This window comes from Rhipicephalus microplus, chromosome 3, assembly GCF_043290135.1.
Source record: "Rhipicephalus microplus isolate Deutch F79 chromosome 3, USDA_Rmic, whole genome shotgun sequence".
In the NCBI taxonomy this organism is placed as follows: Eukaryota; Metazoa; Arthropoda; class Arachnida; order Ixodida; family Ixodidae; genus Rhipicephalus; species Rhipicephalus microplus.
The window spans coordinates 238,254,425-238,281,561 of NC_134702.1; the positions used below are offsets into that span (position 1 = coordinate 238,254,425).

At 43.8% G+C, this 27,137-nt stretch overlaps 1 protein-coding gene across 2 annotated transcripts in view; it reads right to left on the reverse strand.

Annotated features, from left to right (window-relative positions):
* The window catches only part of Nab2 (Nuclear polyadenosine RNA-binding 2), a 148,371-nt gene that overhangs the window by 78,439 nt on the left and 42,795 nt on the right, over positions 1 to 27,137 (reverse strand). For both annotated transcript variants that reach the window (XM_075890831.1, XM_037420191.2), the window contains exons 9-11: positions 17,980 to 18,108; positions 5,969 to 6,016; positions 3,117 to 3,158 (exon numbers count right to left, since the gene is read on the reverse strand). In XM_075890831.1, coding sequence (XP_075746946.1) covers positions 3,117 to 3,158; positions 5,969 to 6,016; positions 17,980 to 18,108 — 219 coding nt within the window. The remainder of the gene's footprint in view (positions 1 to 3,116; positions 3,159 to 5,968; positions 6,017 to 17,979; positions 18,109 to 27,137) is intronic.

The window sequence follows — 27,137 nt, forward strand, 5'->3', positions numbered from 1 at the left end:
TGTTCTTGTTGGAGATTTTAACATTGATATATTGAGAAACACTCCACAATCAGATCAATTATTAAACTTGATCGAATCATACTCTTGTGGAAATGTAATATATTCGCCAACTAGAATTACAGGATTAAGTGAAACACTGATTGATTTGTGTGTTACTAACTTTGATAAAAGTGATGTTATTTCTGGAATTTTCGCGAGCGATTTGAGTGACCACCTACCCATTTTCTGCATCTTTCCTGCTAAAATAACAGAATATGCCGAACTCGTACTGCTCCTGTTCCTTATCGTAGGTTTGATGAAACATCTCTCTCTGCCTTTCGCTCAACGATCGAGCTTGTCGACTGGTCAAATGTTCTCGAGGAAGAAAACCCAAGCATCTCATACGATAGATTTCTGAAAGAGGTCAAGCGTTGCTATGAGGAAGCTTTCCCTAAATGTTATGCGAAAATACACAAAAAAAGTGGAAAACCATGGGTAACGAAAGAGTTACATCAGAGAATTACAGCACGAGATATCATGTACCATCAATTTATTATTCTAAAAGATTTGGTACTTCTTAACGAGTATAAGAAAGTGAGAAACAATTTAAACTCTGACCTCAAGAAAGCTAGGGCTGAAAACAGATTCCTTGCTGTTTCCAAAGACTCTAAAAAAGTTTTGAACACATTACGTTCTCTAATTGGTCAAGAACAAAATACCATTCCTAGCATGTTGGTGACTGATGGTGTCTCATACAGTAAAGAGGCTTTGTCAAATAAATTCAATTCATACTTCTTAACCTCTGGTACATATTTGTCTTCCGCCAAGCAATTCAACATTGAAAAATTCATAACTTCCTCTTGTATGAATGCTCTATTTCTATGGCCATGTAGTGAATTAGAGATCTATTCTTTTCTTATGGGGCTAAATAAAAATACTGTGGCCGGTAACCATGAAATCAAAGCCATTCCAGTAACTTTTGTTGCAAATTTACTTGCAGCGCCTTTACAACATATCTGCAACAGAGCGCTAGTTACAGGCATTTTCCCAGCTGCCATGAAAATTGCGAGGGTAACAATCTTACATAAAGGAGGCTCTATCAATGATTTCAATAATTACCGGCCGATATCGATGTTACCCTTATTCTCAAAAGCGTTAGAAAACGTAATAAAAAAGATAACCAAGTTTCTCGATGATCATGAACTACTTGTCTGTGAGCAATTCGGCTTTCGAGCAAAGAAATCTACAGAAATGGCATTACTTGACATTAAAGAACAAATCGCTCAAAATATAGACAGCAAATATTGACCCTGGGAATATTTTTAGACTTTCAAAAGGCATTCGATTCGGTTAAGCATGATATTCTGTTCAAAAAATTACCGTATTATGGCATTCGAGGTATTGCTCTAGAGTAGTACGTAGCTATTTAACAGACAGGTTACAATATACATGTGTTCACGGGTATAATTTCCAGTTAAAACCAGTAACACTAGGTGTGCCTCAGGGTTCTATACTGGGACCTCTATTTTTTATTATTTATATAAATGATATCGTTTACGTGCCAGTGGCTTCTTCTACAGTTATGTATGCAGATGACTCAAGTTTGTTCTTCTCTGGCAGCTGTCTAAAAGATCATGAGAAGAAAGCGAATGAATGCCTGGTCTCACTCTCTTATTGGCTAGATTCAAACCAACTACAGTTGAATATTAGTAAAACTAAATTTATTTTATTTAGGAGCAAAAACAAGTGTGAAGATTACAGGATTTCTCTCTAGTTTGAAAATAATGAAATCCAACGAGTATCGTTATTTAAATTTTTAGGTGTACTTTTTAATGAGCACCTGAGTTGGACACCTCAAATAAATAAAGTACATGCCAATATGTCTCGATCGATTTCGGTTTTAAATAAACTTAGGTCCCTTGTTCCAAACTGGTTAAAGCTCCAGCTATATTATTCTTTGGTTCATTCCCATCTACATTACTGTCTTTTAATTTGGGGCACAACTTCAAAAACCAATCTTGACAGGCTGTTAGTTTTACAAAAAAAAGGTCTGTACGCTACATAGAAAATCTGCAACCTAGAGATCATACTCCTCCATTTTTTGGCAAGCTTCAGATACTTACTGTCTACCAATTATACCATCTTAAACTCAGCTTATATGTCATTAATGAAATATGAAACACCGTTGGCACTTATATGGAGCATTGCTACCCAAGCCATACTCCCCATGAACTACGCTTTGATCGTTTTCAATTGCCTTTTTTCAGAACAACATATGGTAAGCAAACTTTATCATATCAAGTACCTTTACTCCACAAAAATAGCTATGTCCGTGAACTTTTGAAAGAACATAACACTAAAAACAGTGTGAAGAAAAAAGTTAAGATGTACTTCCTTTCTTGTAAGGAGCCTTAATTGTATTATTTACTATAAATATTTCTTTTGTGTCGTTCGTGCTTTAGCATATTAGATGAAAATTGCTCAACAATTTCTTTTTTTTTCAAATGTATTTCTTTATGGTACTTAGTAATTCTGTCAGAAATTTCTCCTTGTTGCATTTATATATATATATATATATATATATATATATATATATATATATATATATATATATATTATGTTGGTACTGCAAATTGGTGATGACTGTAACGTGTTATTTTAAAACGTATGTGTCGACATCTGTTATACTTGTAGAATTTGAATTTTGTGTCCCCTCATTCAAAAGCAGAATGAAATTTGTATCCTTTGTTCCACTTCACCTGAGCAAATGTATGGGTGGAGGGACCTTAGTCAGGCAGATGTAATCTGCCTTTAGTCTCTTTAACCTAGGCAATCATTGTTTTTGTCTGAATAAACAGTGAAAAATGAATGAATGAATGAATGAGTGGACAAGTACCAGTCATGCGTGAACCGAGAAGTAATGCTTTATATATTTTTTACTTGATGAACGGAAGTGATCAACCAGCTATCTACGCATTGTTCTCCGCGACCACACTTAACAGACTTAAGTTTCAAACCATTAGTGATTTTCCTGCACTATCTTGACAGCACCAAGCCAACAGAAGGCAGTTCTTGCCAATGTAATGATTAATGAGCGCTTACGCAGACAGCTCTTAAACTGAGTGTACACAACTTACTTCGTTCCAAGCTGGAGGGGACCACAGGCTCCTCTGAGGATGCTGCAACAAATCAAAATTGCAGTTCACAACTCTGCACTATGAACAAATGTCATGGAATGTTGTAACCTGCATTTGCTACTGGGTGTAAATTCTGGCTATTACCAGCAGATAAAGCAAAAATGCATCACAGAACCATAAGTGTTCTACTTGATTGTTTATTAAAACTCCCAAAATGAGCATGCACCTAACTTTTATGGGTTCAATGTATACTAACTTTGGACCAGCTAAAGCAGGTAAAAGTGGCACGTGCCCCCAAACCTACAGCAAAAAGATACCACCTTTCAATTATGGCAGCTTAAAAAAATAAAGAAACACCTAAATTCTCTTTCACAAACTGAACTGCTGTCTACTTAATTTCTATCATCAAAAGCTCTTAGCTGTTCCTTATCCCTATGAAGAATGACACGACCTCATTATGGCCGGCAGTGCATTTGATGTCATCAATTTACAAAATGCCTCCTCAAAAATGACAAACGATATGGTGTCCATGTCACACAAATCACTTCACCACTCAGTTCTACAACACCGTCTGATTTTATGAAACATCCAAACTCGTGATGCGATCTGTTGTTGCTAGTGCGCTGCCCCCGCCCGGGTAGCGCCATTTTGATGTGATGTTCAACAGTTTTGGCCTGGCTTGGCTACAAAACAGGCTGCAAGAAGCCGCAGGTGAGTTGGAGAGGCCACCCCTAGATGGACATTTGTGAAAAGTGCTATCATCAACATCACTGTGCTTACATGGAAGGTTTACTACGAAAAAGTCCCACCACCACATGTTATGACACGTCTTCAGTGGCTGTTGTGCGCGTTAAGCCTGTTACCACTGAACCTGTAAACACTATCTTTGTCAAGTCTTTCCCTTGAAGAAAAGGTGGAGGTACTTAAAGCAATCGACAAGCAGCCAGCACCAAAAAGGGTCGACATTGCCAAAGACCTTGAACTGCCACCGTGAGCAGAATCGCCTCAAGGTGTGCCAAGACTGAAAAGAATGTCGCTTTTTTCAGCGCTAAAGCCAAGCAAGCTCGTGGTGCCAATCACGAGAACCTCAGTGACGTTCTTTTCGCATGGTTCAAGGAAGCTCTCGCTGCCGGTATCAACTTCGACAACAGCATTTTACACGAGAAGGTAATGGAAATAGCCGACAGACTGGGCATCGCTGATTTTGTGGCTTCAAATGTCTGGATTGACTGTTTCCGCTATGGTACGACATCGCTTGCATAACAGTCGGAGTGCCAGACAATTAATTGCAGAGATCGTTGGAAACTCAATCACAACTGAAGACAGGGGCATTAATGACGACAAGCACAAGCCACACTATTTTCATGAGACGGCAGTGGAGTCGGCCGATCTCAACTTCGGAGAAGCTGTCGCGGCCCTGAACTACCTTTGCAGGTATGTCACACACCAAATTGATGCTGAAAGCAAAGTCGCCTTCCAAATTATTAAGAAATACGTGGTACTTACCAGCGAGCGAAAGAAGCAGCAGTAAACTATCTATTTTAAGTCTTAGGCTCATTTTGCCCAAATAAATTTTTTGTTGTCAAAGCTCCTGCGCTCTCGTTCATTTTCGGAGCTTTCCTCACTCTTGCGTTTTTTCGGTTTTTATGTTTTTTCTATGCAGTTCACTGAAAAACGTATGAACGGGGTTCCACTGTATCTGCTCAGGCTTGCATGTGGCGTAGCAACACTTTATGCCACTACCTGCTTTTAATGGGCAACTACCTGAACACACTGGGCCACTGATCGCTGCCGCCTCAATGTGTGGGATCATGTTTAAGTGTGCACCGCTTTGCAGAAACACAAGCAGTTCGTTCTCGCAGAGTTTAGCATTGCGAGTCGCAGGCTTTGAGAAAACTTGCTGCATTGACGCTAACACGTACACGGTACAGCAAGCACATTTATATTGAGTGACAGTCCAAACGAGCCTCCATTAGCTGCTAGGGCTGCTAGAGCATCGCGGAGAGTGAGCAGCTTCCAGAAAGCTCATTATTACCGCCTTAGCCCAACAGGCTACTCATCGATCTGTGCATTCTCTAAGGTGAAGTGAGCATATTCTATAGCAAGCGGATCGGCAGTCATGGCGTTCACAGAGTATGTGAAGCGCTGCACGCAACTAGCCAATAGACGATTAGGCTCTCTGTGAACACACCATGTTGAAAATAACAAAAAAAAAAAGGCGCCAGTTTTGCCTTAAAAGCAGATTACGGAACACGTGTATCGCGGACAAGTGGTTATGTCCATTCTATCCCTGAACAAAGTGATAGAATGGACATAAACCCACAGTAGTTTCAAAATGTGCATCACCACCCGATGCTATAGGACAGTTGTGCAAGAGTGACAGAACCTTTTCTGCACTCTGTCAAAAAGAAAAGGGGGGGCACTTTTGGCAATATTTGCTGTGGTACTGTATTTATTTTTGTTGGCAGTGACGGTGCACTTCAGGATATGCGAAAGCAGCACACTTGGAAGTGCACTGCTTCGTGAGAATAGTCAAGTGTGATGACGATGTGAACCAGCACAATCTTGTAGTGCTTGCAGACCGGCCAGTTTGGACAAATACAATGCCAAAAAACACTCATTCATTTTAGGCATGTCAATGTAAAACATGAGGTAAATAAAATTGTGGCTTTGGATATGACTTGTGATTTGTGCAGCCTCTCTGGCAGCTAAGGTGGTTGCCAGCTAATTTTATGTGAAATGACTGAAACAATTGTTTTTGGCACATTTTTGCGCCACACTATTGAAGATATGGTTCTAGAGAGACGCATAGACCCTACTTACTCGGCTAGTACATAACAACAAGTACTCACCCCGCCTGCGTCCTAGCCTCTCTTTGATGGACAGCCCACTGGGTCGTTCTGGGCGAGAGTTGAAAGAAATGCAATTATTTTCCAGCCACTCGCTCTTGGAAACTATTTCTATAACCAATCAATTTTCTATAGATTGATAAAGGCCAATAGCAAATCACTTTGAAAAAGTGGTACGCCTGAAAAGTTCCAAGACAAAAAATGTTTGTGTTTTTTTCATATGGCTAAGTAAATCCCACTTTTAGTGACTTCAATATAGTAAGCTTTCAGTGTATTTGAATAAGTGAATGGCATCTACTCTGGTTCATAAGTATACTCATATCAATTCTTACAGAGTGCACTGTAATGAACTTGTTTCTGCCTCCTTCCCCAACATTGGCCCTCAGTACACACGTATAAATAAATGTAAGTAAAATTTGCACACATGTGTTCATAATAATGCTACAAGTGATTCTTCTCTGTCAGATGGCCTAAGCTATCTTTGTCCGCATGCATGTCTATATAAGCACCTGTCACTATATTGGCATCAGCACTTTCCCCGCTAACTACCTCTCCGTCAATATGTTGCTTCTCAGCACATAGGGCAACGCAACATAAAATAAATCGTGTTGTAGCTGTGAAAGCCCCCAGCCAAAACAAGTGGCAGTTCTTGTTTATTAAGGTAGGCAATGACCTGAGAAGATCCCGTCGAGGCTGACCTGTGGATACGTTGCATAGATGTGTCGAATACGTTGTTGCATCTGCGGCAAGTATAACCCTTTGATCAATCTCACCAGCAGGTTAGAACAGAAAAGTTCCCAAGCATTTTTACAGGCTACCAGGCTTTTCAAAGAACAGACAAACTACAGTATTTACTCACATAATGAACCCGTTCGCATAATGAACCCACCACCCACCTTTGTCCTTGAAAAAAAAAACTTTTTAAAAATTTATCTGATCATTTTATTTCGGTACGAGAGCCAGGGCCATCGACTATCGAAACAACAATAATGGTTCTATTATATCCCAAAATAACAATGCAATAAACATAGTTTTGCAACCGTGCAAAACAGTTACGAGCAGCAAGGGCGCGGACGACGTCAATCAAAATTTGAACTCCGTGCCTTTTGCGGCAAAGCGCCATCTGTCGAATGCAGGCCAAACATCTTTGCTGATAGCGCCATGCAAGCACAGCGGCACAAAAACAAAGCAAAAAAACAACTTCCAAATTATCAGGCGTGCGGCATATAACACACCGCGAGCGCGCCATCTCAGAGGCCATGCAACGTCTACCTCAAGGTTTAAGTGCCGCTGTCAAACGCTGTGTTTTTATTGTTGGATTTGTCGTTGTGAACTTTGCTGGGACACCTGCTGCGCAGGGCGCGTTCGACCGGTACGCTAGCTGCACCGCTGGTTATAAACAGGATGCAGTGGAGCATGGGAACAGAGCGGCTGGACAACACTTCGGCGTTGATCTGTGCGCTTTCGTTATGGTAGAAAACAAAAAAGCTCCAGGTTACAAAAAAGATTCATCGCACAGTTCACGGGCCAAAACAAGCCACAAAGCCGTCACGTGAAATTTTCACTGTTACAATTCCCGTGACTTTTTTTTCTCGTGCGTAATAAATCCTTCCTCGAAACTAGTGTCAACTTTTCTGAAAAAAAAAAAGGGGGGGGGGGGGGGGTTCATTACGTAAGTAAATACGGCAATATGTGAAATTCATGAGGGTCAATAGCTTATGTGCTGAAGACCATCACTTTTCTCAGGGTCTCAAAGCTAAGAAGTCTTCTAAACAACCTCTACAGTTGCTGTGAAACAATCAAACAAAACAGAATGTTAAATAAGCCGGTGCTCTCATGGAGACTGACATTTCAACTATCTCATTGATGCCCCATTTCCAGTATGGGTGTGCAGTAGGAGTGTATATATATTCAAAATTGTGAATATTTTTGAAACAATACTCGCTATTCAATTCAATTCGCACTAAAATGCTCACTATTTGAACTATTCGAACTTTTCGGAGACAAATACATTGGGCATCCGATTGACAGTAGCCCGTTCGAATTTTCAATACGCTTCCCCCCATGACACTCTCGTTTTTAGCAAAGCTGCCTTTTAGGCTCTATTACATTTTTGTATGTATTCACTCGAAAAAACACTGGTTACAAAATGGAGTAGACAGATGCAGCAGTGGTGGGGGCTCAATTAATGTGTTTCTGGACCTGCAATCTGGGCATGAAGTCCAAAAAACTGGAGGCCAAAGAATTGTAGCATCCGAAATATCATATGTACCAATATACTGACATCTACAAGGCAGATTCAAACCTCCGGACAAGAAGGGAGTACACCCTTGTCTGCTACATCAGTTAAGCTTCCACAGAGTTAAAGAGGAGGAGAGGCTGAGGAAGCGGCATGTTTGCCTTTCACGTGTAAAGTGTTCTTCACAACACAATGGTTGCATCAAATCATGTAGTACGTAAATATGATTCGGCCTCCATATTGCCCCATTCTAGATGAGACTATGAAACTCAACCCCGCCAGTGCTTCATTACCTAGGCCCCTCCCCCCCCTCCCCATCCCCCCCCCCCCAAAAGCAAACACACAACACTTTTACGTTGTCATCTCATAGAAATATGACTAGAAATCCTGCACAATTTTTTCATCTGCAATTTTGCTTCAAACCACTGAAAAATTTTCTAGAACTATTTGAGCAATATTCGAAAAGAGAATTTCATTTGCACTCACACTTAAGGGGGGACATGGGTCTTTAAAATCTTTGTTCTGTTTTTGGCTCAATCTTGACCAAACCTCACCATCTTGGACAGTTTTTCATGCTGATTTCAAATATGTAATTGTTTCTGAAATAGCTTCAGTGGATAAAAAGATATTAACATTTGTAATTTAATTAATTATGCACTTCATTGGGGGATTTTTGGCAACTTAATCAAGCCAGATCCAAAAAATAAATGCATAGCCCCAATGCTGAGGGCTTTCTGTATGGGGTGATGCTATTTTTATTAATTTTTAGGCATTATATAGATAGCAAAACAGACCAGCACTTACAATGGATATTCTGTTCAATTTTCGCTCATTACTATCCATAATTGTAATTAACAGTATGCTTCTAGAGTAATCAAAATAGCATCACCCCATAGGTAATGTTATTACAAATAAAATGATACCAAGTTTGTCATTCTCAATCAACAGTAACATATAAGAAAAACCCCTAAGGTTTAGTGTGGTGCACAAAAACATCGAACTGAGAAAAACACATTTAAAGTTTATAATAACTGTAACTTTTGCTAAAGTGACGCTAGAGCAATAAAAATGGCACCGTTGTATAGCTCTATATTATGTGAGTATGGCTGTACCAAATGTGTCAATGCACCTTCCCAAAATATTTGCCACAGCTCGTTTAAAAACTGTGTACCGGCCGTTGAATCAGTATAAGGAACCCAGTCTACAACTTTGTGGCTGTTCTAGTGCACTGAAAACCAAAGGAAGACACATGTTATATATAAAAACATCGCCCTTTTATACATAAAACACTAATTGTTTGCGCTGCCTATACATAAAACACTATTTTAAAATAAAACACTATACATAAAACACTATTTGAATGCGCTGCCTCGGCCATCTCCGGCGTTCTTGGCGGCGCGCAGGCCGCTCCCTTCTGCCGCGCATTCCACGCTCGCTTTCGTTTCCTGCCGAAAGCTTGACGAGTGTTCTTCTTCAGGCGAGCTTCCCAAGCCATGCCGGCGAAATGCAGAAAGACGTATACGTCGGCGACGTCAGTACACGAGCGGGTAGCAGACGAGATAACACGCACGAGAGCAGGCGCCGACGGAGCAAAACCAAACAAACAAAAAAAAAGAGCGAGCAACCGTGGCCGCGCCAGCCAATGGTAAGCGTGAGACGGGGAGGCTCGCCGGCGCGCGCGCGCTCTAGCCAATCAGCGGTTTGGCAGACGGCTTCGCAAAACGGGGGGAGGGCAGTCGTTGTGTTGGAGCTACGCCATTTTGAGAGCCCGCAAAACGCGCACAAAGGAACCAGCTTCAAAACAAGCCCAAGATGGCGCCGATCCGCCGACTGCTTCGCTGGCAGCGCGCGCGGGAAGTTCGAACAAATTTTCTGTTTTGCGGGTTGTTTTGCGACTCCCGTGATAGTTTGAAAATAGATTTTAACCTATTTTTTTATCGAATTTAGCATTAATAATTTGAGGAGAGGTGCTTATAGGTTCAAAGATTCGAAAAATGCGTTTTTCTCAAAATCGATTTTTTGGCCATTTTTTACTTTTCTAAGACCCGCGTTCCCCCTTAAATATTCCAATTCACATCGGACCTAAATTTTGCTATTCACACAGCTCTAATACACAGTCAAACCCACTGATAACAAAGTTAAGTGCCACGCTAATTCCTTTTTTATGACCAATAATTCCTATAAACGGCTTGCACAAGAAAACAGAAACAAAATATGGTTATGACAAGGTGTCGTGAGAAAACTATAATAGCAGATGGGATATGCCAACAAACATCAGGGACAAGGATGACAAAGTTGTCGATTTTTTTAACATACTTAAGGAGAGATGCGAGTAAAAAAAATGCATTTTTTCCAAATTTAAATATTTTTTGTTTGTTTGCTTGTAAAGATTTAATATCTCTACTTCCAAAACAAAAAAATAAAAAAAAAACATTGCAAATGAACTCGTAGTAGGTCACTTTTAAAGATCACAAGGTGGTTACTAAATCTAGAAAGGGCTTATTGTTTAAAGTTCCCTGGAAATTGTCGCCTGGCTGCTTGCCATTGCATTTCACATGAGTTCACTAAGGCCACATGCTCAAAATGACAAATAGTGCCAAATTATCATGACGGAAATATTAATTTTAAAAAGCATATCTCTGCCGTATACATCAGCTTTGACTTATACCTTTAAAATGCGTTCTTCTCAAGATCAATTTTTGGGCAATTTCTTTAGTTTCAACATCATGTTTTTGGTACTTCTGATCGCCAGATCAGGATGAAATTTTGCCCATGTATTCATTAACACGTGAAGGGTGCAAGTATCTCCTACATATTGCCTGTGTATTTCAAACCCAAAGCAAGCTATTAGTATGGACTGCATTCTATGGTTAATGTGGAGCAATACAAGTCATTTATGGCTCCAAACTATAAAAGTTTAATGACATAAAATGTTTTTCTAAATTGAACTAGACTTTACACATTGCTATAGCATAAAATTAAAACTGTGTAACTTACTCTAAAAAACTAATTACATATTTGAAATCAGCATAGAAGCTTATATATACTGCCCTAGGCTACAGATTATTTAAACTTCTTTTTTGAATTCCCATTCCCCTTAACCCTTTACTGCTGGATGTCGCGAATTCGCGACATACTAAGGATGTCTACCAATTTGGTATTTCTAAATTCCCTGACTTTTTTATGTTTTCCATGATGATTCAAAAAGCAAACTCCATGTTTGCCACGTCTGCTTGAAAAACTCTGTTCACTGGAAACAGACAATCGAGTGGTTAAAAAAAAACCCACACGCTCCACATAAGTAAACATATTTACCAGACGCACTCAGAATGCTCTGAGCGCATGCAGTAAATGTGAAAAAAAAATATGTATATCTAGCCAAAATAAAACATTTGAGCTAGGCAGTGATCAAGTCAGCTGTTTGATGTTCGGAAGAACCATGAAGCAAACACACCACTTAAAAGTAACCACAGATGAATGTTTGAAAGAGCCTGCGATAGTCCGCCATCGCAGTCAAAGCTCGTAGGAAACATAGAAGTGGTGCCATCTCGCGGCATCCGTGTAAAATGAGGACACGGCAGCCTGGTTGGTTCTGCCACTAGAGCATATTCTAGTTTACTATAGTGGCTGTAGCCCGCGCCGCTTAGAATGTGGATTGGATTGAATTAGATGGACCTGAACTGCTGTGTTATTGCGATAGCAATTATATAGACACTGTCGGCTGGATTTCGCCGCCAGCGTCGGCGTCAATGTCATGCACTGTATATGTATACGTACCTATATATATGAAAACGCAAGAAAGAAAAACATCCAGAAAAAATACTCGGCACACAGAATCGAAGGTCCCAGGCGTTAACCACTGAGCCCCCGAGGTGTATTTCCTTCAATGTTCGAATGGCAAGCTATTTATACCTATCAATTACGGCTGTTGGCGGGCATCTCGGGGGGGGGGGGGGGGGACTATAGTGTTTTCAGCGTTATGAGCAAGATGGCGCAATGAGCACCCGGCTGCTCTCATCTCTCACGCGTACTTTGGCCCGCGGAGAGGAGGGGAGTGGGCAATATCTCTTGCGCCCTTAGGTGGGGAGAATCATACGTCTTGGCTGGCGTTGGGCTTGCACTGGAACGATTCTGTTGAAGTTATGGGGTGCACAAAGGTCACTGCAATCATTGCACAGTCTCCGTTTGCGAAAAGGGTGAGCTTTTCAGACACAGCGAAATAACAAGTGAGACGCTTAACCGCGTTCATCTGTACCTGTGAGTACATTTCGTGCGTTATTTGTGCGTGAGAAACGCGGGGCACGTTTCGATCTGCTTGCCATTCTGCGCGTGAGCTTCCAATTTGTTGCTATTGCGTTCATTGCTTCGCCTGAGCGGCAAAGCTGTGACTTTCTTTACTGACTCAATTAATTAGGATGTGGATTAGACTAGATCTATCTCGACCTTGACTGCTGTATTTACTATTGATTTGCATCTCCACCTAATTTGCACACCTTTAAGATATACCTTTCTGCAAAAAAAAATTAATAACTACTACCCATGTATTCTGTGTACCTTGCCTTGACAACAAGTAACGACAACGTTGCAAGAACCGAGCCGCACTGCAAAATTCTTTCTTTCTTTTTCTGATGATCACATGCATGTTTCTATTTTCTGTCTCTTGGTTCTGACGCTTGAAGTGCAACGGAAGTCCTCGGACGGCTGCAACAAAACATGGGGACGGTATTTAAAGTGCCGATGTTTGAGTATGTGGCGGCAAGAAGGAATCTGTCAAATCACGGATGTCGGCACGTTACCTTGATCTACATAATCTTCTGTGGACGTCACGCTAAAAAATTATTGCAGATATATTTACACAATCTCACGAAACTGAAATGAGACATTTATCTGAGGTTACACAAGTGTTAGTTACCCTTGAAAGACGAGCTACCAGCAATAGAGAGTTTTAGTACTGCGTACGCTGCATACGTGGCGGCGTTGCGTACGTAAGGACGCCACGTTCTGCGTAGTGCGCATGCGCAGACCACAACGCGCACGTATCGCATTACGTACGCAGCCGCTACGTACGCACGCATGAGATGCGTGCGTGCGTACGTATGAGGTAATCGCGCCGCTCTCGAACAAGTTCGCGACAGCGCGAGGCTTCGTATTGCAAAATGGCGGCATCGAAGGCAAGCACCACTTCCTCCGTGGCACGCATCGACCAGCTCTGTGGCTTCAGATATGGCCATAATCTGGCTATAACACTTGGATTGGCTCACATTGGCTGTCAACAACACGTGCTTCTATTTTGATCTACCAGATGGCGCATCACGCTTCACGCTTGTTACGTACGCAGGTACTACGGCGTACTAAATGCCGATTAGTGGCAAACGACGCCACGTAACGCGAGGCACTTGCGTGATGCGTACGTAGCACCAATCCGCAGTACTAAAACTCTCTAATAAGTAAGAAGCTGAGGACAATCCAATGCCTACATATACGGGGTGGTCAGTGAACGGTTGTGCAGCACGAGCAGTAGGATTTTACTAGCAGACGCTGCCTGCGTCAGGCTAGCAAGGCGAGAGAGGGGGGAGCAACAGTTGGCATGAGGTGCGAGTATACCTCACCTCAACAGTTGGTATACCTCAACAGTTGGCATGAGGTGCGGCACGAAGCGCAAGACCCAAGTATGCGCAGTAGGGTGCACACACCACCGCCAACGCCATATTTGTGAGGAGGTGTGACTACAAAATGCTCCGCATAAATAAGCTTGCATAATGCCTGCACCTGGAATCCAGATACAGACGACTGTACATACACTGAACAGGGGTGATGGGAAACTTCTGACAATGTACTCTCGCTGCTCACATCCTGTATTTAGGCGCACTTAGGTACGCTGTGCCTTTCTTATGGCTTTTATTGTAAACAAGGCTCTCTCTCATATCGGGTGCTGAAACATCAGTAAACTTTGTGTTCCATGAGTCAGTGTATCCTTTCGCATTTACACTAAGAAACAACAGTTATACACTGCCTTTTTTTTTTTTTTTTTCACACATCTTCTAGCAGCTCACTGTAGCTTCAGTTGGAAGAGCAACTTTGTAAGCTTTGATCAATAGTAATGCTTATTTTTGTGACGGCCGCACAGAACTGCTGTGAGTTTCCATGACCTGGCCAGGTTTTTCATAAATTTCCTGACTTTTCCAGGTGTTCCAGGTAGGTAGACACCATGATACTGAAAAACTTTGAGCATGTAGGTCACGAAATGCGTGCCACCAATAAGCCCTCGTACGGCATATAATTTTCAGCATGAAAAGTTTAAACCTGTTTCGTTTAAGGTATTAGAATAGAACCAAATGTTCTGGAGCTGATGGTGGAGAACGCGAATCCCATGCAACGGCTTTGCCATTTTGAGAAAATCAAGAAAACAGAGAATTCTAACACTTTTACCTGTAGAAATGTATGTACTTAGAACTACATAGTCATTAACATATATATAGATACTTGAAAGCCAATGGAGTGCAACGTTGAAAGCTGATTGAAAATTAAACAAGTGCTTCTCGAATTACACCACAATAAAGTTCATTGCATGTAACCAAGAACAAAAAATTGGCTCTCAGCGTTGTTTTTGTGAGCACATTTAGCTACATTGTGCTAAAATATTTACAGCCCTAGCTGTCTTATGTCCATTTTTACAGAGCAAGCAAACAAAGAAAGTGGTCAAAGTTCGTGTTTCGAGAAAAATACTGTTAAAACTTTATTTCACCGTTTCGAGTGAAAAAGATCATCGCACACATACTTTTAGTCAGTTAATATGCACCGAGCATGTAATTGGATTCATTGTTTGCATGAGCGCGTTGTTTCTTCAAGTCCTGTAGCAAGTTGTCTCCGTGCCCTCATCTGCCGACAAGGCCGCTTATTTGTTCGGTGACGGTACTGACGCCAATGTGCGCCGAATGTGCACGCGTCATCCGCGATCCACCGAATGCCACGGCGATGTTTTCCGGCTTGTCCAGAATGAGTTACACGTAAATGCAGAGAACCGAACTTGTGCAATTGCTCATATTTCGAGGCTACATGAGTGCCAATCGTGTAAGTTTTTTTTTTTTTCTTTAACCTAAGACTGCCGCATTTTTAAGTAGGCGTTGACGCACGGCGTACTCCACTCTGATGACCCATGACGCAGTTCATGCAGAAGCGAGGTCGTTATATATATAAGTATATATAATATAAGTATCGCCACACGTCTCAAGTATGGCGATACTTATATTGAGCTAGTAAATAGTATAAAAATTCTTGGAGTTACATTTTCGAGCAATATGCTTTGGAGCGAACACATTGACAATGTGCTGGGTCAGTTATCTCGCGTAGTGGGTATGGTGTACAGTGGCAAAACTGTTCTACCATACAAGGTAAAACTCTTACTTTATAAAATCACTTTTCTATTCACATCTTACCTATTGTTTCTTGGTATGGGGAACTACAACTAACACGAACTTGCAAAAACTGTACCTGATGCAAAAGAAGTATATTAGAATCATTTTTAACTTGCCGTATGATGCTCACACAAGCAAATTGTTTCAACGGGCTGGAATACTACCCGTACATTGTCTCTACAAATTTAAGTTAGCATTGGCAATCAGGCGTGAATTGAAAGAAAGTAGACATTTTTTGTATGACCTCTCAATATTGCAGCCAAATATTACATTTTTTGAAACACGAAATAAAGAAACATGGAAAATAAAAACTTCGAGAACAAACTACTCCACAGATAAGTTATCCTACATTGTTCCGACGTTACTTAATAAATATGTGAAAGCTGGCATAGATTTTTTTACACTGTACACACATTCAATTGCGCGATATACACAAGTTTAGTTTTTAAAATTTCTTTGTAGTTGCTGTATTATCATGGTTGCTATTTTTTATTTTTGGAATTCGGACTTGATACTTATATCTTTATTTTTTATTTATTTATCTGTTTGGTGGTGTTGTTATTATTATTGACTTCACATAGCTGATTGTTTGCCACTGCTGTCGTGCTAAAAGGTGGCTGTGGGCCTTTGTCAAGCTGCCTCTCTTAGAGAGCAGCTTTTACCTGCAGCTGTCCTTCATCAAACTATTCATGAAAAATAAACATTATTATTATTATTATTAGGTCAGGCGCGGGGGACCACAAAATCGGCTCGTTTAGCGATAAGACTGCGCTTCCGTTCCATCGCTGCAAAGATTGATATCTCTCCTAGCTTCACTTCTGCTTTTCACCTGCCGTCCTCTAACTGATGAGGCTACAAAACACGGCCGCTTTCAGTGAAGTTGTCGGCAACCAACGGGCTCGTAAGTGAGCTAGGCCTACACCGGTGACTCGGCGACCGCTGTTGATCACCGCTAGTTCGTTATCCTCGTTGTCCTGAGCCATAGCAGGGCTCTTTCTGAAGTTCACAGTGACAAACGATTGCCACAACCACTTCACGAATTAGTGTGGCGCGGAACTTCTTTACTGCAGCAGGCAGTCGACAGCACCATGACAAAGTAACGCACGTCCGTGCGCGTCACGATGGTAAAGCAGACGCCGGAAACGCCACTTGGCCAGTCGGACGCCTAGGCTTTGTCACGTGCCCCAAGCAGCCAATAAAATCGCGCGCTGGTGCGTCTCGATGGCGCGTTTTTGCTGAAAAACCAATGAGCAAGGCGAACTAGCGATGGCGGGAAATTGAAGATCAAGAACGACTCTTGCAAACGGGACCAGGAAGACCACGATAGCTCAAGTGTACTGGCAACTGTTCGGCGCAGAAAAAGCGCAATTTTAGCGTCTATTCACGCTCACATTCATCTCACAGGGGTGTTATAATTGATTTTGTACCAGAAAAAATGACGTGAGAACCTAGAAACTTCTCAGATAAGTACAAAAAAAGGTACAGATTCTTTAAATGTCAGCTTTAAAAAGTAGTTTTTTTTTTTTTGCAATTTTCGGCCTTTTAAGACCTGCGTCCCCCCTAAAGATTGCTATTTAAAGCTGAAAAATGACAAGTTTTACTTTGCTCAGCACTTTCATAATTCAGGCATTTAAAAGTTAAGAATTTGGACGCTTTCACACCTTTGCCGAAATTGCCGTAAAGTCATTGCATGAGAAAGTGAAATTTCAGATGCTGTAACTCTTTGAAACCTCAACCGTTTACTGAAACTGCCAGTCTAAAACTGCATTATTACAAGCCACTGCCAATAACACATTGTAGCAGAGTTCAAAAGTCAGCTTTGATGCAATAAAGCATGGCGTTGTTTACAAGACTTGGGAGTTAAAACTTCTGACACCATATAAGGAATGACAGGCACACAGCGTCGCAACAGTAGTCAAACTGATGATTTATTTTATGGGCATGCGGTAGACGTACGGGTTGCGGGCAACGGGTTTCATGCTCTCCTTTTTTTCTAAGCATTTCACATTCTATTTCCTTTTGCCCACAGGCACCTAGCAGCCAAAATTCATTGTTATAACTGACAATGCGGCATGTGGGCATTGTAGTAAGCGGCTTAGAAAACAATAAAGTTGACACCTTAGCAGCTTCTCGTTGCCATAACCAATATAGTGTTAAAACCAAATTCATTATCAGTGGGTTCAAACGTGCTATAAAAAACTTAATGCGAGATATCAGGCACAAAATATCAACAACTTCTGTAGGCCACTAAAAGCAAGCTGCTAACTTTGCCATTAGTGATTGGGCTGTCAACCAGTTCATGTTCCTTTCTCTCTAGTTAGCAGGGAATAAATTCAGAAGGTGCGGTCAGCACAACTCACTGGCTGGTGGCATGGAGTTCTCGTCGTCCAAGTCCTCAGTCCTTGCCGAGCCTAGTCGACTGGCCGGTCTCCGCCGCTTCGAGCCCAGCTCACGAAGGGGTGTTGGCTGGTATGGTTCCACCCGGGCTGCTGCAAATTTTGAACAAGAAATCATTAATTGGGTTAACCAAAATACAGGTGTATAGGTGCGTGGGTAGCTGCACCCAATAATAAGTGCAACATACTGAATACTTTTCATTTCATGATGTGCTGCTCCATTCCCAATCTAAAAAGTTCATACTTGTGCCAAGTTATCCACTCAAATTAAAAATTTTATGTTGTCCCGCTTTCTATATTTCAGTAGCAAAAGCTGCTCCCTAATTTTCACAGTAGCATCAGTTTTTCCTGCCATCTTCACAGGGGCTTCAATCGTTCAGCCTCGCATAGCGAGCCTATAGTTCAAGCTACATATTGTTGATCCTGGACTAAGCTCAAACAAAGCCTACAGAAATTTGAAGCCAAACAAACACTTTCTTTTTCGTTATTCCATTCTGCAAATAATAAACAATTGACCCCACCCACCAGCAGTCATGATTTCAACTTCCAATCACTGCTTTTTGTTGACATTCCTTATTTACACACTTTAACTGTGATGATTACGCTCTGATGTCTTGCTTCTCTGCCTTTTTTTTTTTTTACACACAATACAAGGCCTAGTGTTACTTTTACTTTTTATATTTCAATAGGCTTCTGTATTTGTAGTCTGCAGCTAATAATACAGGACATAACACTTATATGTACGCATTTATATCTCCTCATTTTTGTTTCATTCCAGTTTTTGACCATTTTTATAAACTTGGTAACCCACTCTCTACAGCAACTCCTTGGCGACTGAAGGCATGTCAGATAAATAAATATTGTGACGACACGAGATTGACGAGCACACAAAGCGCCTCAAATACGATTTATCGAATGCAGGAAACAGACTGGAACGACTTCTTCGTCTTTTGCCCTCGGCCAAAGACACTCGCGCTCCTTCGTTGTCCTCACAACTGGCACATACGCGCGCCATTATTCCCCCTTTAAAAAAACATCGTCCCGATGTTAAACGTTTGAGAAGCAAGGCGAAACCAAAACTGCACAGTTAGTCACTGAAAGTAAGGCTTCATCCGAAGCACGTGGACAATTTCTGGTGAATGTCTGCGCCGCTTTGAACACTACACGCCGTCCGGAACAACCTCGTAGTTGACGCCACTAATGCGTCGCAGAACCTTGTAGGGTCCGAAGTATCTTCGCAACAGCTTTTCGGAAAGCCCACGCTGACGAACAGGTCCAGACCCATACTTTGTCGTCCACGTTGTATATGACGGGTCTGTGCCGGAGGTTGTAATACTTGGCATCGTCGTCTTGCTGTTTGGCGATTCACAACCTGGCAAGTTGTCTGGCTTCTTTTGCTAGCTAGGTAAACTCTTCGGCGTCTGTCTCATTGCCATCATTTTCATGAGGGAGCATTGCGTCTAACGTTGTTATAACCTCGCGTCCGTAAAGGAGACTAAAGGGTGTCTTCCGAGTGGTCTCTTGACGAGCTGTGTTGTACGCGAACGTGACGTAGGGTAAAATTATGTCCCAGTTCTTGTGCTCTACATCTACGTACATGCTTATCATGTCAGCCAGGGTCTTGTTGAGGCGTTCGGTGAGCCCGTTGGTCTCGGGACGATACGCCGTTGTCTTCCTGTGAGCTGTACCACTTAGTCGGAAAATGGTGTCCAAAAGATCGGCCATGAACGCAGTACCTCTGTCGGTGATGACAGAGGGGCACCGGAGGGGCACCGTGTCTTGAGACGATGGCTTCGATAAAAAATTGCGCCGCTTCAGCTGCCGTTGCCCGTGGCAGAGCGCCTGTCTCCGCGTATCGGGTCAGGTAATCCGTGGCGACGATTATCCACCTGTTTCCAGTGGCAGACTTTGGAAAGGGGCCCAGAAAATCCATGCCAATTTGTGCAAACGGTGTCGCCGGCACTCGAACAGGCTGCAGCAAGCCAGCTGGTTTGATGGATGGTGGCTTGCAGCGCTGGCAATCTAGACATGCCTGCACGTAAGTTTTGACAACTTCGTCAAGTCTTGGCCAGTAATAGTTCTGCCTTATCCTCGCCAATGTTCTTGCGTAACCCAAGTGACCAGCGGTAGGTTCGTCGTGACTGGCTTGCAGTACCTCACGGCGAAGCGAAGAAGGAACGACGAGCAAGTAGCTGCTGCCGGTGGGTGAAAAGTTCCTCTTATAAAGAACGTCATTTCGCAAGCAGTACGACGGCAGCCCTCTCGCAAATAACTTCGGAACGCTATTCGCTCGTCCTTGTAGGTAATCTATAAGTGGTAGCAGCTCAGCATCGCCACGCTGCTGTTGAGAAAAGGTGGCAGTGTCCACAATTCCGAGAAAGGCCGTGTCGTCATCGTCGTTGTCCGGGGATGCCGTCTCAACAGGAGACCGAGAAAGACAGTCGGCATCGGTGTGTCGTTTTCCCGACTTGTAGGCAACAGGGAAGTCAAATTCTTGGAGCCGAAGACTCCATCGTGCAAGGCGGCCAGACGGATCTTTCAAGTTGACTAACCAACAGAGAGAGTGGTGATCGCTGATAACGGTGACTGGGCGGCCGTACAAATAAGGACGAAACTTCAGGACTGCCCATACCATTGCAAGACATTCTTTTTCCGTCGTAGTGTAATTAGCTTCAGCTCGGGACAGAGTCCTGCTGGCATAGGCGATCACGTTTTCATTGTTGTCCTTCGACTGTACGAGCACTGCTCCAAGACCCACATTACTAGCGTCTGTATGAAGTATTGTCGGCGCGTCTTCATCGAAGTGGGCCAGCACGGGGGGGTGTTTGCATTCGCTGACGAAGCTCGTGAAATGCCTGCTGTTGGTCTTCGCCCCATCTGAAGGGGGTATCTTCCCGAGTAAGCTGTGTCAATGGCCATTCGATGCGCGAAAAATTAGCAATAATCCGCCGGTAATAGGCACAGAGTCCTAAAAAACGTCGCACTGATTTTTTGTCTGATGGCGTCGGGAAGTTTGCCACGGCGGCAATTTTATCCGGGTCGGGTCGGATCCCTTGGCTGCTCACGACGTGACCGAGGAATCGAAGTTCGCGGAAGCCGGAGTGGCACTTTTCCGGTTTTAGAGTAAGACCAGCCAAGCGTATTGCTTCAAAAACTGCTTCGAGCCTTCGTAAGTGTTCCTCGAAAGTCGTTGAAAAGACAATCACGTCATCGAGGTACACCAAGCAGGTTTGCCACTTAAGTCCCGACAGAACCGTGTCCATGAGACGCTGGAATGTTGCTGGCGCCGAACACAAACCGAAAGGAAGAACCTGAAATTCATAAAGTCCGTCGGGCGTAACAAAGGCGGTCTTCTCACGATCTCTCTCATCCACTTCAATTTGCCAGTGGCCTCTTTTTAAGTCCATAGACGAAAAGTAGCGTGCGTTTCGTAGTCTATCCAATGAATCATCAATACACAGCAGAGGGTAGACGTCCTTCTTTGTGATCTGATTAAGCTTACGGTAGTCGACGCAGAAACGCAAGCTACCATCCTTCTTTTTGACGAGTACTACAGGTGATGCCCAAGGACTGTTAGACGGCCGAATAACACCATCTTCTAGCATCGTTTTCACCTGTTTTTGAATTACCTCACGCTTCTTTGGGGCGACTCGATAAGGATTTTGCCGCAGGCATCGGAATCCGTGATGATGCGGTGTTTCGTCAGTGCCGTTTGACCAACTCTTGATGTGGATGAGAAGCAGCCGTGGAACTTGTTGATCAGCGTGAGAAGGCGGTCTTGCTCAATGGGAGATAACATTGGACCAACGTCTACAGGTGTCGGTGTAGTGATAGTAGACGCTGCTGCTTCCTCCACTAAATGACAATCTTCTGTTTGCGAGAGTTCGTCAAAATAGGCAATAGCCGTGCCTTTAACTATGTGTTGGCGTTCTCTGCTGAAATTTGTCAATAGCAGCTCAGCGCATCCGTCAATAACAGTGATGACAGCCCTGGCAACAGAAATGCGGCTAGTGAATGCGAGCTCCTTGATGTGTTCAGCGATGCCAGTACCATTTTGTAATTTGTCACAGTGCACGGATACGAGAGAACAACTTCGTGGCGGCAGTATGACGTCGTCATCGGCAATACGGAAGTGAGGTGGCTGGTGTTCCTCATCTGTAGCAGTCTCTGAGCTTACAGTGAACGTTACGCTTCTGTCACGGATGTCAATCACAGCCCCGTATTCGCGCAAGAAATCCATTCCCAATATGAGCTGTTTACAGCACTCGTGGAGAATGACGAGGGTGGCGACAAAGGTGGAACCAGCAATGAAGAGTCGGGCCGTGCACTTTCCAACCGGTATCATCAAGTGGCCTCCTGCAGTTCTTATATTGGGTCCCTGCCATAGCATTTTCACCTTCCTTAGTCTTTCGGCTAGCTATAAGCTTATTATAGAAAAGTGGGAGCCAGTGTCCACAAGTGCCGTCACTTGGTGGCCGTCAATGTGAACGACGAGGTCAGCGCTGATAACGTCGGTTACGTCGGCAGTTGTCTCATTCGTCGAATTAGTCGTTGCTGTCGTCTTCTTCGGTATCGATGGCATCGAGCTGTCACTTGTCTGCAATGGGGGCTGTTCGGAATTTCGAATATTGCAACCCCACCCCCCCGAGGTCGCTGCGTCTAGTTTCCCCGTCGCGGGCTAGGGGACCTGCCCCTGGTGACGTCGGCAAAACTGCGACGATTAGGTGAACTGTGCCGCGCAGGAGATGGAGAACGTGATCTGGGCATTACTGAATTCTGCGGCGGTGTGTTCACATGGGCGTAGTTGTACATGCGTCGATCGTCGTACGCAATGTAATCAGGGTAGCGAGGAAATCTCGAGTACTGAGCGTCGCGATAACGGCAAACTCTGTAGACGTGCCCAGCTTCGCCACAATGAAAGCATATCGGTCGACGGTCAGCGGTACGCCACAAATCGGTTTTCCGACGCTGGTAGGTAAGTGAAGACTCACTATTGGGCCACGTTGTGGGGCTACGTTGTGGGGCATGTTGGTTATACGGCATTCGTCTCGTCGGAGGAATCGGTGAGGTTGCGAAAGTGGTCGGTGCTGACAGTGGCTGTGTTTGCAGGGTTGGTGGTGGTCCAGTCATTGGGGTCTGCTGTGCTGAAGGAGCGACGACGGGGCGTCGGACTGCATCAGCATAAGTAAAATGTCGTCGCACACCATTATAGCCGGATGAAGAGAGAGCATGGCGTACCTCATCCCAGACAGCATCAGCGACAAAAGACAATGCCGGCATCGGTTCAGTTGCTGGAATTAAACCAAGCTGCCGAAGCTCCTCCCTCAAAATCTCCCGGGTGACTTCCCGCAGAGGCCTGTCGTTGTCGCAGAGGCTCGCCGCACTCGTGACAGGGCTACTAGCTCGAACGTTGACCGGGTTCTGCTGGCGGTACCGTTGCTGTAGGGCCCGTTCAATAGCTGTGGCTTCTTTCGTGAACTCAGCTACTGTTGTTGGCGGATTTCTCACAAGCCCAGCAAACAGTTGCTCCTTCACGCCTCGCATTAGATACCGCAGCTTCCTGTCTTCCGGCATCTCGGGATCCGCCTTGCCAAAAAGACGGGTCATGTCCTCGGCGAACATAGCAACGCTCTCGTTTGGTTTTTGAATTCGAGCTTCCAAGAGACGTTGCGCATTCTCCTTTCTGTCAAGACTACTAAAGGTGTCAATTACCTGGTTGCTGAAGTCATCCCAAGTAGCCATGCTTCTTTCCCTGTTGATGTACCACGTCTGGGCGTTGTCGTTCAGGTAGAAGTACACATTCGCGAGCTTGTCTTCTGGGGTGGCCCACTGGTTGTACTTCGCGCAGCGTTCGAACTGGTCCAGCCAGTCTTGTGCATCTTCATAGGTCTCACCATGAAAGCAGTCAGGAATCATGGGATTCTGAAGTGTCATGTGCGATGTAGCTGCAGTGGCCATGGTGGTTGTAGGAGGCAAGCGATTGCTGGCAGTTTCTGGAAAGGGATTGAGCTCGGGAGCTAGGCCTCGCAGACGGCGGCTGGAACGGTGGACTGGTGTGTCGACGGGTGGTAGTGATTCCGGGCTTGAATGTCGGGTCCGCGAAGGGGTGCCCAGCATGAAGACGTACCCAGCACTTCCACCAGTGTGACGATGCGAGATTGACGAGCACACAAAGTGCCTCAAACAAATACGATTTATCGATCGCAGGAAACAGACTGCAACGACTTCTTCGTCTTTTGCCCTCGGCCAAAGACACTCGCGCTCCTTCGTTGTCCTCACCACTGGCACATACGCGCGTCAATATACGGTTTGCATCTTCTCTGCAGGGTCCACTTGACGTGATCTTCTCATAGCATAATAAAGCTGCCTGAACTAAATTTATGAGTGATTACCTTTCGTAAATGTGGCGATGGCGTTCTACGGAACTGAGGGGACCTTTCCAAGTTTCCGTAGTGTACACACGGTACATGTTACCTGCACATCTATGTTTATGTGTGGTTCCCAGCACGGTCGTAATTGCCGTACACCTTAAGCTGTCATTTTCAAGTTACTAGGAAAATCATGAAGTATCGCGAAACCATTTTTTTCCTGCCTCATCCAAGCTAATCCAAAGGAGTGGTGGCAGCTCGTCCGATATCTTGGTGGCAAGCGCTGTGGTGCAGAGAAGGAGTCGGCCATGCCCTTTCTCTGAAATTACGCTCTCTTCGTGCCGTTGGAAGGATGAGAGAGAAACCTGCCGGCACACAACATCTCGGAGGTCATGGCTAATAGCTTCAAGTCGTGGCTGCCACCACCACAGTGCATCACTCACACAAGTAGTATCATCATCACGGCCCATCAGTGTGCAGCGGGTTTAAATACCACCACCGGTCTAACAAATGCTGCGCCACTTTTTCCGAGTACCATTCGAAATTAGGGTGTTTTTTTTTTTTTCACTTCTTTTTAGCAACGCATTCATACAAAAGTACATGCATACGATGAGTACTGTATCCTGTCACACAGTTAATTTCTACTCTTCAGAAGAAGTCAAGTAACAAACATGCAATGACAGCTGTCTTGTTTGTTAATGAATCACCTAGTCTCTTTTAAATGACAACACAATAAAATATCTTTCCTTTTTTTACCTGCATTAGGAGTCCAATTACTAATAGCAGAAGTGACTGCCTAAACAGAGCTAAATGAATGATTCATTATAATGTGAGTGCAGAGCTCAGTTGTGATTCCCAAGCCCGAGCCAAGTTAAGGGGGGACGTGGCAAGTAAAACTAATTTTTTTATTAATGTACTGTTTGTGATGAAATTTGGTGTGTGTATGTGGATGATTGTGAGGATTCCAAATATGAAAACCGTTTTCAAATACCTCTTGTACTTTTTGAGTTACAAGCATAATTATACTAATTAATGCTCCTCACACTTAAAGAGATAATTATTGCTAAATGAAATTATTTTTTCATATTATTATGTTCCCAAAGCATCAACTTGTGCAAAGAAGCTATTAGTTGATTTTTCTAGTTCTTGTAACCATAAATAAAATTTCCAAAACATGGATGTTGTTTTGCGCACACATCGCAGTAATTATAAAATGTGTTCTAAAAATTTTAAATGATGAGTAAGAAGAGAGATAAAGCTTTATTGCACTGCTAAAGGCCTCCTGAGCCTAGTGCAAAAAACGGAACGACTCTATCAGTCTTTGTTAGAAAATGACAGATGTTCTAGCGAAGGCACATAGGCGAAAATCAAGAGTTGAGAAAACTGACTTTGAAAGTTCACTCTTGTTTGGAAGTTCACAACATGCCTAAAACACTCAGAATCCTCCTGGGCAGTAATCCTGAGATGCTGTGGCCTTGGTCTCTGTAGAGCGCGACCCAGTTTTGCGCTTCTTTGTCCTGGAACAATGCGCCTTTTGAGCCCTCTTTACCCTTTTGGCATCCTTTTCGGCTGCTCGCCGCAAAGAGCAGTCTCCTGGATTGAAGCCCAGTTGAGCAGTGATCTCTTGCAGCCACCATTGAAACGGCAGACTGCATCTGCAACTGCACTTTCCACACTTCAAAGGGACGCGAACTGGCTCTTGGACTGGAGTGACCAAATGAGGCTGTTCATACTCTCCACAGCGTTCTGGGTTTTTCCCTGCGCACACCTTTCAAGGAGCTCTTTGTTCGAGAGGCGCTTGTAGATTGGCAGCAGTGCCACTCGCACGTGAGGGGGCAGTTTATGTTTGTAAGGCGGCAGCGGCTCTCCCTTGGCCAATGCCTGATTGTGCGGGCACCAGGAGTCAGTCCTACTTGGGCACAGGTCGTGGTGTGGATCCTGGTCTGTGGATGTTACATGGTAATAAGTGGCCATGATGGCCCTCTCCATGCCAGGAACATCGTTGGGGTGGCTCTTAATGGCCCAGCCATAATAATTCGTCAACTTCTTTATCAGGCCCTGCGTCAGCCGGCCTTTGCCACCCATGCTCAGTCCTCGGCCTTTGGATTTGTGCTCATCAAGAAGGTTGCGCAAGGAAGTGCCCATTCTTTTTTTCACATGGTTCACACACTCCTGTTTCTTAATCACCATGTAGCCATACACCTTGTCTTGCGTGAGGGCAAGGTACGTACGGCTGTCACCGTCGCAGAGCACATTGATGTATCGAAGCTTGTGCTTGGTAAACGATCTTTCAAACATGATCCTAGCTGCTTCTACTTCCATTTGGCCTGCATTAGCATCGGTGTTCTTTTGGCACTGTGGCTTGTGTTTCTCAAGCCACTCCTCATAGTTGTCGTCACCAGGCTTGGGGCCAACAGCACAGCCTTGGCAGTAGTTGGACAGGACACAGTGGTCCAAGACCAAGCCTGTGTACAGCTCGATTACACAGCCCACGCCAATATGACTTCTGTGCCCCCTCGTCATCCACGTGCCGTCGTAAATGACGTCAATGTTGCCTGGCACTCCTCCTAGGTCCTTGTAAATGTCATGCACCTTCTGTGCACTTTCTGCTTCAATGCGGGTGGCAGCTGATGTGGTGGCAGGGTGGCTGTACTTCCTTTGCAGTCTCTGGTAGGACTTGTGGTGCAGTGCTCGATGCGAAATGTCCATCGCAGAAAAAATGTCATTTATGGCAGATTGTTTTCTGCCAACTGA